We start from the raw sequence: 13,054 nt of genomic DNA, 5'->3' as shown, positions 1-13,054 counted from the left end.
GAGCGGCTGGGCCCGTGAACCATGGCCGCTGAGCCTGCGCATCCGGAGCCTGTGCTCCGCAACGGGAGAGGCCACAACAGTGAGAGGCCCGCGTACCGCAAAAAAAAAAAAAAAAAAGTAAGAAGTATTAAATGCACGTCAGGCCTTGATTCATTTTTTGAAACCAAAATTGTATTTCAGCAAAAATAGTCAATTAAAAGTTTGCTCATCAATTGTCAAAGATTTATTTCTGAACCATAATATCAAACCCACAGGAACAAATACACACAAATGGCTCAGAAACAATGTCTGGTCTCTGTTGGAGGAGAAAAATATCTTTGCCACCAGGGCAAGGAATCTGTTATTCTGTGTAGCTTTCAGAAGAGAGGTCACATGTTTTCTCGTATTGATTTTACTTCCTATTTGGTAGCAAAATAATGTGAGACGAGGCAATGAACATTCCTGGCGAAGAGCCCAGATGTTAAAAAATACGTGTCGGGACGTTTCTGAATTCCATCTTTCTCCCAGAGATTTCATGTCAGATGAGCATACGTTGCCCTACATTAGGGACACAGCCTAATGTAGGGTTAGTTTGGTGCAGTTTAGGGTGGTCTTCTGACGACCCCGTACTTAGCACAACCAGTTGGATTCCAGATGTGTGGGCAGAATTACCCGGCAGTTCCGTTGCACAGCTGGGGCGGCTCCAGACGGCAGTTCCTGAGAATCTGCCACCAAGGCACAAGCAGGTCACACGTGGAAGCCACGCCCCTACTTGCCCTAGTCTTTACAAAGAGATAGGGAAAGGGGACATTTTATTCTGGTGAAGGTTGAAAGAGGGCAGAAGGGATTTTGAAGAACTGCAACGTGGTTAACTTGATCTGAAATGATTTTCAATGTCCCTGTATCTTCAGGCAACGTCAGGAACACGGAGAAGCTGAGCTATGACAAGCAACGCCAGTATGAGATCCTGGTGACCGCCTACGACTGTGGACAGAAGCCTGCAGCGCAGGACACCCTGGTGCAGGTGGACGTAAAGCCAGTTTGCAAGCCTGGCTGGCAAGGTGGGCCTGCTCTTGTCAGTACTGTTGGGTGAAGGCAGCTTGGCCATGTGTATAGGAGGTGCTGGACTTGCCCTCCAACCCTCACAATGCATCACTAGAGGGATTTGTAAAGCACAGGCACTCTGCTGTGAGAAACAGAGTAGCCTGCTTGTTCTTACAACTCCTGGGCGATAGAGTACCCCCATTTTATAGCTGAGAGTGTCCAAGCCAACTCATCCAACTCGTGTGCCCAGTTTGTCCAATGTGCCCTTTCTCAAGTCTCATGACCACTTCCTATCAATAGGAATTGTCCCACAGTGCTCAGGAGAAAGGGCCAATTCACTTCACCTAAGGGTTCGGAGTTCAGCTGGTGCATTTCAAGTTTTAATAATTGCTCAGCACCTGGGGAAGGTTGCGTGTTCCTTGGGCTTGCACAGAGGGCGTACAGGCAGCGGCTGGAGATACAGAATCCAGCCTCTGTGTTAGGGGGTTTCTAAAGTGTTGGCTCTGGTAATGGAGAAGCAATGGCCTTCGATGGAGGTGGATATCTGTGCCAGTTTAGATCTTTTAGGGTGCAAAGACAGAAGGTTCAGGTTACCCTTTGAGGATGCAGGTGTAGCAATGAACTAAGGGGGAATAAGGATGGGAAGGCCAGCTGCAGAGCTGGAGCTCGCAGAGGATTGGATGGTTTATGGAATAACAAGAGCTCTTGTGGTGGCACCAATAGTTCTGGTGGCCGAGCAGGGATGCTGGAGTTATCTCTGTGCTACCGTTTTGGTTGTTGATGCTGTCGCAGGGTTCTGCTTACACATAACTTAGGGCGCGCCATGGTTTCATCCACTTTGTGCCTCTGTCTGCTGCCTTCCCTTCATAGGTCTTAAAAGCTTCAGGGCCCCTGTTACATTCTACCTCTTTCTCTGTGTCTATCGCTCTGTATCTTGCATTCTTAACTCCCCAAGAGAGGGTGCGATTAGCTGTGTTGGTCGTTCATGTCCCTATGGGACAGGCTGACGCCAGACCACATATAGGTCACTGGGCAGACCTTGAATGGCTGCCTTTTAGGCAGGCATTTATTCCTAATCCAATTCAGCAGGCCAGACTGGCAGGACCTCATGGTGCAAAGCAAGGACACCTGAGGACCCACCAGGGTCATTGCCCTCAGATCGTCCCCTGCACAACTTTATCTTCCTTCATCTTGCAACTAGAAAGATGGGAGGGGGTAATTAAATCCACCTCTGGAGAGAACCGGAATCGCTTGCCTTTGAACAAAGTAGACAAGGTGAAATGCTGAGTAGGGGAGACACAGCTAAGACTTGTGAGAGGTAAAGAACAAAGGAGAGTCTTCTCTGTGTCTGTCTATTTCAAGCAAGAGACAGAGAAAAAGGAACAAGCCAGAGTGGAAATCTGTGTGTCCCTGACCTCAGGGGACCTGAACTCTGGTTGAGTGTAATTCACTTGACCCTGAGGACCCTGAGGGCAGGATTCTGTCTCTTTTGTTCACAGTGGAATTTCTCAGGTTTAGCATATGTCTGGCCCCAATGGTAGGTGCTCAAGAAACAGTCATTGAATGAATGAACCCATGAATGAATGAATGAAAAGCTACCTGAGTGAAGAAGAACTCACCTTGTTTTATTTTGACGTGTAACAACTGGTCCCAGTGAAAGTCTCACTTTTGAAAAGAAAGCCTGGAAAGAGTATAAAAGCTTTCTAAGCTCGGAACGCGCTCACAATGGGATTTAAAGTGAGGAAAGCAAGACACAAAGCCGTGTCTGGAAAATGAACCCAATCTTTTTTGTCTTTGATAAATGAGACACCTACAGATTTGGAATCACATTGAAATATATTTAAATGTAATTTCCTAATGGAGTTTGTACTTGTTTCAGTGTTCAATGTATGCAAAGTGAAACGTGTTGATAATGTTTCATTCTGCGTGTGAAGAATGCGTGGGGCCCCTTCCTCGGGGCATGAGGCCGTTTTCCGCTCTAGACAGGGAGGTCCAGGAGGCAGGGATGCTATCCATCTACTGGTGTGTCTGCAGCCCCAGCACGGGGCCAGGCACAAGGCAGGTGATTGGCAAGTGCTGAATGCATGAATGAATGGTGAAAAATGTACCTTTGTGTGGAACAAAGACAAGAAGGAAGCAGCGCCTCCCTGCACCTGCTCACCGTGCCAGGCAAAGCGATGTAAGCAGGTGTAACGTCTGGACCAACTACATGATGGTGGTTCCCTGCCTAAGTCTGCCAGCCTTGGGTGAGAGAAGCCGACACTGGATTCTCCATCACCCCCCTCCTCCCTCTAGCTCACCCACTGTAGACAGCCATTACGTCTGTCTCCCCAGCCATTGTCCCAGCAGGCTTTCAGATCACAGACAGGTCTTCCAAGATCTCAGATATGTGTGGTGATGGTCAAATTGTTTTCCTGGCATTCCTATCCCAGGCCCCAGACCTAGAGAGCAATCTTCCGTCCTACCACCGTACTGGTCCACTTTACTCCTCCACTGGGGGCAACCGCCATTTCTGACCAGCCCATCTCGGGGCTGTTCTCTCTTCTACTCCTGGCCAGGGCTGCAGCCTCAGAGCTCAAAGTGCTCCTTTCTCCAGGGAAGAGCATGACCACAAGTCCCAGATATGTGTCTGGTGTCCAGCCCCTTCTCTCAGCTTTATGGAGCAAACTGGAGTGAGCCATGTTTTACTGGGTTGCTTTTTGTTTGTCTGCTTCGTTTTGTTTTGTTTTGTTTTGTTAACCACAGATGAAGCAGGCTGTTCCTCACTGGGAGAGCCCATCCGGTTCCTAGGGGAAAGGCTGGTTCTTCCTGAAGCAGGTGTTGGGTGAAGGCTGCACTGTATAAAATAGGAGAGGAACCAAGAGACGGGAGGCCATTCAGGGCACAGTGAACAATGTCAGGAAGCCGGTCTGGCTTACGGAGGGGGTGTGGACTGGGGAGCAAATGGGGAGCGAATTTGGAGCAGTCGGTGGAGGGGAGGGTTGGTAGCCAAGATTTCGGATGCCAGGGTGAGGAGCCGCGATGCTCCCCAAGCCCCTGGGACCCAGCTGTGAGTGCGGGCTCTGCGGACGTGTGCCAGGCGTAATTGCCCAGAACAGAGGCTCCTCCCTGAGCTGACTTCTCTCAAGCAATGACAGTCACCAAGCAATCGCAGTTGGCAGTTCAAATTCTTGTACCTGTTCTAAGTCATTCCCCTCCAGGCAGGAGGGGACTGCAGCATAGTGAAAGCAATCCATCATGCTCAGAGCCTTCTGTCTCCCCTGGACCACTCACTTCCAGTCAGTGCCATCGCAAGCCCTTTCTGCGCTCAGCTTGTCCCAGGGAGCTAGCTCTGCTGGAGGAGCAAGGGACCTGCTCACAGCTAGAGCCCTCCCTTTCTCCCAGATTCCAGTGATGCCCCAGGGCATTGGTCCTCTTTTCCATCACAATAACCCCTTCCAGGAATGCAGGGCTGCAGCTTTCCCAAGGCGATGCTGGCCTTACCCAGCTGTGCACGAAGGACATCCCACCCCCTGGCTCTGCTGCCACCTGCCTTTCAGACCTTGGCTAAGGCACCATCTGCTCAGGCTATGGTATTCCATTCTCTGTCTTTTTTCTGTGGGTGAATATTGTCCTCCCAGAAATGATATGGGCTCCCTGAGGGCACAACCACATTCCTCACGGTCCCTGGCACTCCCCGAACTTTCTGTCCATCACCTAATGGCTTGCTTACCACCATCCCTCACCAATGGCAGAGCAGGGCTTATCAGAGGCTCAGCTGGCAGCAAAGGGAGGAAGGCTTTGCATCCATAAAATGACCCCAGGGTACCAGGTATACGCGCCTTGCTCTGACGTGAGTTTTGTCTTCTCGGCTGTATTCTGAGGGTGTAATTCTGAGTAGATGGTGAGGGTCAGCTTTCTCTGCAGGAGTAGGTGGAGATTTGCCTAAGGAAATGTCACTCTCATTCTCAGCTGCCCAGGGCAAAAGAGCATCCTCAAAGCATCAGCTAGACCTGTGTGGGTGAGAGGGAGAACTAAACCTCTGTGTTTTGTCCTGAGCTCTGAGAACACGCAGTATCCCTATAGCAGCTCTTATTCACGGAGATGGATGATTCTAACAGGAACCAGAAAAAACGTGTGCCTGCAGCGCACATGCTAAAGATGAGCTTGTGCTTTTCATGCCAGGCATCTGGACTTGCAGTCTTCTTAGTGTCTGCTTCCCTTCTGCCAAGCGGTTATAGGTACCCACGCCTGAGGACTTCGGGAAGAATCTGCATCCATCCATGGGTCAGAGCACCACAGAGGATGCAGTGCCCTCAGAGGCTCTCGGGGGGATGGGGGCAGTAACGGCAATGGACAGAGCCAGAGATGGCACTGCTGACCCCTGCCCATAGGGGCCACGGACTGTGTCCTAGAGGAGCATTTGCAATTCAGTTGCTGGTTTGAGGGTTTTGTTTGTTTAGTGTTTACATTATGTTATGTAATGTCATCCTGAGAAACACATCTCTTCTTCTTCCCTTCCTTTATTGTTCTCTATAATCCCTTGGCCCATCTCTTCTATGTTTCAAGCTGAAAACATTGTCTGCACAACACTTACTTAGGACATTTTCCCTTTTATTGTTGCAAGTCAGATTTTGTATTTATTATTACCTGCTCCTGCCACCCAAGACCCAAAGTTCAGTCTGTCACTGTCCCCTTTATGCAAAGCAGCTCCCCTCTGAAGAGAACCACTATAGACTCTCTCCCTGGCCCTTCACCGTTTCTTTCCCAGGCATGTTGCTGACCAGACATCCTGCCATTCTGGATCTGAAGCTCCCACATCAAATCAGCTTTCCAGACTCCAGCCCCCACAAAATCCCATCTTCATTTTCCGACTTCATCCCACGGCACCATCCCACGGCAGCCAATTACACCTCGCCCAACATCAGTTCACCCAACGCTGCAGGTTCCTAGAGCTTCTCCCTCGGGCCCAATTCCTGCCCCTTTTACCTTCTTATTTCATATAGAAAGAAAAGGAGACGCAGCCACGTAATGAACCATTTCTTCTCTCTTCTTTGGGGCTTGAATAATTCTCCAGGTGCGTCAAACTGTCTCGGTGTTTCTACCATTCCACAAACCAGGCCTTCGTAGGAAGGAGAAGGGTGTCTTTGAGAGGAATGCTTCTCAAATCTGAATGTGCACATGAGCACCTGGGAGGCTGGGTAACATCCAGATTCTGACTTAGTAAGTCTGGGGTCGATCTGCATGTTCCTGGTCCATGGCCTTCATTTGGAGTGAGAAGGTCCTGCAGAAAATACTTCTAAACACCTAGAGTATGTCTAAGATTTTTGTGTTGAAAAGACAGCAGCCTGAAAGCTGCTGGTTGAGATTAATTTTCCCTTAGTTATTCGCATTGTGAGATAACTGAAACTGACACACATGATGCAGTAGGAGATATTCTGATGTGAATTCATTTACCCTTTACGGAAGGCCCACTGTGTGCTGAAGGTTGAGAATACAGAGGAAAAAAGGCCTACCAGGACTCATAGTATAGAAGGCAATATGGGGGACACAAGCTGTGCTGGAGGGAGCACTGGGGACACAAGGGAGAGACATTTAACCTTGCAGGGGCCCTGGGGCAGAGGCACCTGGGATCAATCTTGAAGGATAATAGTTTTAGCACAGCGAAGAGGAGTCTTCCAGGTTAGGGAGCAGATGTCAGGAAGCTGGGAGGGAGCATGATGTGGCCAGGGCATGGGGGACAGCATTGGACAGGCCAGTGGGGACCAGATCAAGAGGGAGACCTCCTGTGTTACCCCAACGGCAGTAGGGAGCCCAGAGGCTTTCATGCCCTGGCGTGATGAGGGGTGATCTTGGAGAAGAAGGACTTTCTGGCCAAGCACATAGATGGTGGCTGGGATGCAGAAATTGGGGCAGGGAGACCAGCTGAAAAGGATGATTCTCCTGAGTGCACTAAGCAGAGCACTTCTGGAAAAGTATCTAAAGTCACGTATTTATTCCAAAACCAATTCAAAGTACTGAGCAGCAAAGGAGGTTAGATTTTCAGGCAAATCCCATGAGACCCGATAGGCTAGGGGACAAGACGCAGTCAGCATGCCTTGGGTAGAGTAAACCACTGCTAAGCCTTGTCAAGTATATATTCTGTCCCTTCTGCAGCTGTCCACTTGCCTGCCACCCTGTCAAGGAGAGAAATGCCCAGGCCCCAGGGGTCAGTCGGCTTCACCCCGTCCCTTGCAAAGGTCAGATCAATTATCGATCAAGTACCACAAAGAGCTGACTTAGGTTGACTACTTCAGAGGCATTGACTTTGGATCACAGAGTGATAAGCCCATGTAGGTACCCAGATTTGCTTAAACAGAAACAGACAGGCTCAGAAGGTGGCGACGTGTCCATTGGAGGACTTCTGGTGATGTCACCCTTGTTGCAGGCTGAAAGACAGAGCAAAGGGTGGCTCCTTGCCCTCCGTTCCCTCCTTCACTGTCCTGCCAGGGAGTCCAAGATACTACCATTAGGGTACCAACATTGTGTTCTAAAGGATTGTTAAAAAACAAAATTCAGTTTAGTAAATGTGAAGATCTAATTGGCTTTATTCAACAGTTCATGAATTGGGCAGCGTCCGGTGTTCACAGGGGTTGTAAAAATGGAGGGTTTTTACTGAAGGAGGGAGGGGTGAGAAAGTTACTAGCAAAAGAAAAGAAAGAATTTTTTCTGGCCAGGTCACCTTCTTTTGGGAGAAGGGCAAGGGTCTATTATTCATATTACCTCTTCTTCCTTTGTGGGATGTAAAGGGTCTCCATTGACCAGAAAATTCCAGACTGTCCAATTAAGATTACATCCCTAGACTATCTTATACACTGGAAACTAATATAATATTGTAAATCAACTATACTTCAGAAGGAAAGAAGGAAGGAAGAAAGAAAAAAAGAAAGAAAGAGAGAAAGGAGGGAAGAAAGAAACGAAGGAAGAAAGAAAGGAAGGAAGTGGGGAGGGAGGGAGGAAAAAGAAAGGAAAGGAAAGGGAAGGGAAGGAAGGAAGGAAGGAAGGAACGAAGGAACGAAGGAAAGAAGGAAGGAAAAGAAACAGAAAGAAAGAAAGGCTTACATGCCTGGGGAAGGTCAAAACCGTAGTCAGGTCAGGTATTAAATCTATGTTTGGTATCATGGGCTTTAGCACAGGTAGTGCCTTTTTGGGCCTGTGGTTTTCTTTAACAGTTCCCCCCTTTTGGTCAAACTCTCAGCCTAACTGAGAGATATGATCAAAAGTTAAGGCAATAACACCACTCTCACCTATTGCTCTGTAGTTCTCACAGCTTTGTTGATCGTTGGTGTGGTATCTATAGGTCACAGTGTCTTTGCTTAATCCCTGTGACATTCACAGGTCCCAGTTCCAGGCTCATAATGCTTAAGTTGATCATTCTCTTCATTTTTTTCCTGATGTTCCAGTCTTAGGGAGATCATTGGCTTGGTAGTTAGCAACTGCAAACATGCATTTAAAGGGTTTTGAGAGAATACAACACACCAGGGTTATTATTATGATTATAATAAGCACGATAATTCTCAATGTTCGGAGTGCACTTCAGAGCCATGGTCCCCAAGACCCAAACCAATCAAAGAAAGACCCCACTGAAGCAGTGACCCTCTCAAGCCAAGTGGCTTGTTCAGTAATCCTACGTAACTGAGTTTCAACTTCCCCAAAGTGTCAACTCAGGTATAGCAGGTGGTGTTGGGTACGGCACAGACACCTTCTTCAGCTAAAAGGTAATCAAAGGCTATTCTATTATCAAGAAAAACCTTGACCAGAGAATATAAAGACCTTTGCTGGACAGCTAGTGCTTTTGCAACAGAATTTGTAATGTCTCCAAGTGTTAAGGAGAGATTTCTGATCATATCTCACTTGTATTTACTCCTAACCAGGAGATGGATTTATTCCCTGCATTTGAAACTGTGCACCTCAGGTTGGGACTTGAACCCGCACGGCCGGGACTCGAACCCGGCCAAAACCCAGACTGGGACTCAAACCCACATGGATGGGACTGGAGCCCAGCCAAAACCCACAGTCTTCCAACTGAGATCACACACCTGGTTTCAGGACTTAATGAAGCTCAGGTTCTTGATGTCTTATCGCAGAAAGAATTCAGTGAGAGACAAAGTGATAGGTAAGAAGTGGATTTATTTAGAGACACACTCCACAGAGTGTGGGCCATCTCGGAAGGTGAGAGGGGCACCAGGGTATGGGGTTGTCCGTTTTTATAGGAGTGCATAATTTCATAAGCTAATGAGTGGAAGGAGTATTCCAGCTATTTTAGGAAGGGGCGGGGATTTCAAGGAATTGGGCCACTGCCCACTTTTTGATCGGTTATGGTCTTGGAACTCTCATGGCGCCTGTGGGTGTGTCGTTTAGCTTGCTGATGTGAGCATATACTGAGGCTCAAGGTCTAGTGGAAGTCAACTTGTCCGCCATCTTGGACCCATTTGGTTCTAATCAGTTTATGTCATGTCCTCAGGCTATGTCATTCTTTCAAAGGCTGTGCCCTGGCTCCTTCCCTCCTGCTTCACATTTACCTGCTCAATCCAGGGGTCAGTCAGGTTTTTAGTGCATGTGGAAAGAGAATCTCCTTTGTCATTTTAGCAGATGAAAGAAAACCAAGTTTTAGTTTCACATAAGTATATTACTGACGGTTGGGCTGCACCCCGCAGGCCTCTAAGGCCTGTGCTTGCCCAGCTTCAAGACCAAAGAAAGAGCCCGGAATCAGCAACAGAGACGTCAGTGGTTTAATGGATGGGGGAGCTTACACGTCTGAAGCAAGGTCCTGCAAGGACACGCCACCACCGCGTGCAGCAGCGGATGGTGGGCAGGACAGGGTGGCAGTCTTCACTCCCCAGGGGATGGGGAGATTGCCAGTTATACGGGAAATTGACAACAGGTTGGCTCATTAGTTACCAGGGAAACCAGCAGAGGGGCACACCCCTCACCACCCCTTTGATATGCTGTCACTAGCTGGGGCCTGGGGTAAGTATGTAGTCATGCGTGTAGGGTGTAGGTGAAGCAGACACTGGTCTGGCAGGGGATGTACAGAGAGCAAGAGAACAGCCATCTTGAGTGGCCTGACCATATACTGATAGTAAAGCGTGTTTTAACACCCTTATAATATCGACTCAATTTTAACCAGTTTGAGGGATTATACAAGGTAAAATTCCATCTTTTCCTCGCTCTCATCAACTTTCTGTACACAATTTAGTTTGTCCTTCATAAGCAGAAGTTCCAGTTTAGGCAAAATTACTCTCATTTCCCTTAATAGGAATGCATTTCCACACGTCATATCTTTTCTTAACCAAGAAACACATCCCACTTTCCTTGCATATAAAGTTGTGTCCCTTATTATTACGAATAGCTTTAATTACGTATATGAATTAGAATTCTTAACTCTTAGAAACCTTAATTTCTAGTGAAAACTCAGAAGCAAGCAATTTTGAACCACATGTCAGACGAGCATTTTTTTTAGATTGACAAATTTATGAATGCATTTCATAATTTCTAGAAACATGTGTTTCTTCACAGGACAGTCTTTCAGTGTGACACAAAACAAGTTTACTAATGAAACTGTGCACCTCTGATTGGAACTTGAACCCATGGTCTTTTAATTAGAGTCACTAATTAAGTCCAGTCACTGGTGACTGGACTTACTGAGGCTCAGGTTCTTTGTGTCTCAGCACAGAAGGAATTTAGTGAGAGGCAAAGTGATAGGCAAGAAGTAGATTTATTAACGTAGGACACTTGTGAGGGAAGCAAGTGGGCAGGCGAGGGGGCTCTGCCCCACAGATTCAGCAGGCTACATTTTTATAATCAAAGGAAAGTGGAGGAGGGGAGAAGACCACCTTCTTCCTCATTCTTCAAGTAGATGTCAGGCTTACATCACTACCTCCTCCTTCGTATCAGGCAGGAGAGGGTTTGACCCTATGAGGTCAAACTAGGACTGTTGTAGCGCTTATTCAAATCAGCAGAAGGGTGGTAACATATACTAAAATATGTTGAATCATCTCAGGTTTCCATACGAGGGTCTCCTACTTAGGAATGTCACCTTTCCCTTAAATTCCTGTCCTTGGTCCTAAGGTTCATTATCTTGATGAACTCAACCGGCAGATGCAGGCCTCATTTTTTTTCTTTCACTTAGTGACCTCAGGCATATCTCATGCTTTTATTTATGGCCTTATAGTTAAGCAAGCCTGCTTCATTTCACGACATTCTGATAGCTTTCTTGAGCTATCATTAACTTACAGTGGTCTCCCAAAGTTCCCTAGGTTTCCCTCTCTATAATCCCCTACTGGGACTTCTACAACTACCTGTGTAACTATCCTACTCTATCCCTATCACTAATAGAACCAAATTTATCTTGAGTTTCTTTGCAATAGGAAGCCAAAAGTAGATAAACCTATGTTCAGTAATTAATGTTTCACAATTTTCTTATTTATGAAAGACCTAGATATTTAATACATTTCTACCATTTAACTTTAGAAAACTCAAAAGTTTCAAGTTACCAAAAGAGATTTCAAAGGCTATTTTTAAGTACCTATACCATAAAATATAATTGTTTCTGAAAAGTTTATATATAAATTCTTTCCTATTTACATCTATCTAAAACATTTGCTGTCATCAATCATGTTTAAGTTACCCACAAAAGCTTCATGGGACACTAGACAAAATCAGTCATCATTCTAAGTTATTTTATTTTTTGCTGACAAATTTTGCAACAGAGAAACATGAATCTGACTAATAAAACTGAGCAGAATAAAAGTGGTTTATCTGCATTATGTTCAATGTCAATAACCTTAAAAGGTATGTCTGTTTTAATTAGCTTTTATTTACTAAAGATTATTCTAAATCACGTCAACTTGAAAAATACCTGAGTTAGTTTCTGTTATATTTCTGAAGCAAATGAAACCAACTAGAGCTCTTTTACAAATTAATTTTGGCAATACCATCCAAAAGTAGAAAAACATATCTATATATACATATATAGACAAAGAAACATACTGCTGCACACAGAGAGCTTATAGTTACTAATATTAGTGGAAAAGATTTGTAAGATTTCTAGTTGGCCCAGTTTCCAAATACCTCCTCACTCTTTTTTTCTTTTTCTTCTGGTGAGAAACTTCGCTATTAAGATTGCATCTCAAAGAATGGCTCTTTGGTCCTAAAGAAGATAGGAATAGGAAATTTATATCACAAAGGCACAGATGAAGCGCAGTACAATTCTGTTTCCAATGTCCTGATTTTTGTAAGCATTTTGAGAGGAATAGGTGAGGTTTGGGGATTGGCAAAAAAGAAAAAAAAAGGCAGGTGAACTCTGTGGTTTTTGTTTGCTTGCTTTATTATTTTTAATTGAAGTATAGTTGATTTATAATGTTGTGTTAATTTCTGGTATACAGCAAAGTGATTCAAATATATATTCTCTTTCATATACTTTTCCATTATGATTTATTACAGGATATTGAAGATAGTTCCCTGTAAGGCAGGTGAACTTTGAACTCCTAGAGAGCCACACCTTTGACCCTGCAGAGATTTTCAAGACAAAGACAGTTGTTTCCAATTCCCCGAAGGATTGGGTTGTAGCTTTTGTTTTAGGTACCTTTTATGTCTTCAATTTTTTCATTAGGCTTTTGCAGTAAGTCTTTCAATGTAGCTATTTTGGAATTTCAAAAACCATTGTAGACTTCTGCATACCTATTAAAATAGGTACCCCATTCTGTTTGTATGATTTGGGAGCCCTTGCTTTTATGTATGTTTTTAAAATGATCTATCTATTCCTCATAATGGCCATTGTAATTCCTCTAAGGGCTGACAGCAGTTTGGTAGGTCCCTGGCTACAAATGGAGCTTAACCCATATTTCTATCCAGCTGTGCTCAGCCATAAATGGGGTATAACTCACATTTCTATTTAGCCATGTTTTGGAACCCTCAAGCTGGTGGCTACCAAGCCTAGCTCTCAGGACACAAAACAAGCTGAGCAAGATTTTGCCATTTTTGTAAATACCTACAGCTTCTGGAATCACAG

General features: G+C 45.7%; 1 protein-coding gene across 2 annotated transcripts in view; it reads left to right on the top strand.

The window, feature by feature from the left end:
* The window catches only part of CLSTN2 (calsyntenin 2), a gene marked incomplete at its 3' end in the record, with an annotated part of 635,319 nt that overhangs the window by 494,260 nt on the left and 128,005 nt on the right, over positions 1 to 13,054 (top strand). For both annotated transcript variants that reach the window (XM_079922344.1, XM_079922343.1), the window contains exon 5: positions 891 to 1,040. In XM_079922344.1, the coding sequence (XP_079778470.1) occupies positions 891 to 1,040 (150 nt within the window). The remainder of the gene's footprint in view (positions 1 to 890; positions 1,041 to 13,054) is intronic.

Source organism: Stenella coeruleoalba, assembly GCF_951394435.1.
Source record: "Stenella coeruleoalba genome assembly, chromosome: 5".
Lineage (NCBI taxonomy): Eukaryota > Metazoa > Chordata > Mammalia > Artiodactyla > Delphinidae > Stenella > Stenella coeruleoalba.
Note: the sequence above shows the minus strand (reverse complement) of the source record. Positions and strands in the feature narration are given on the sequence as shown.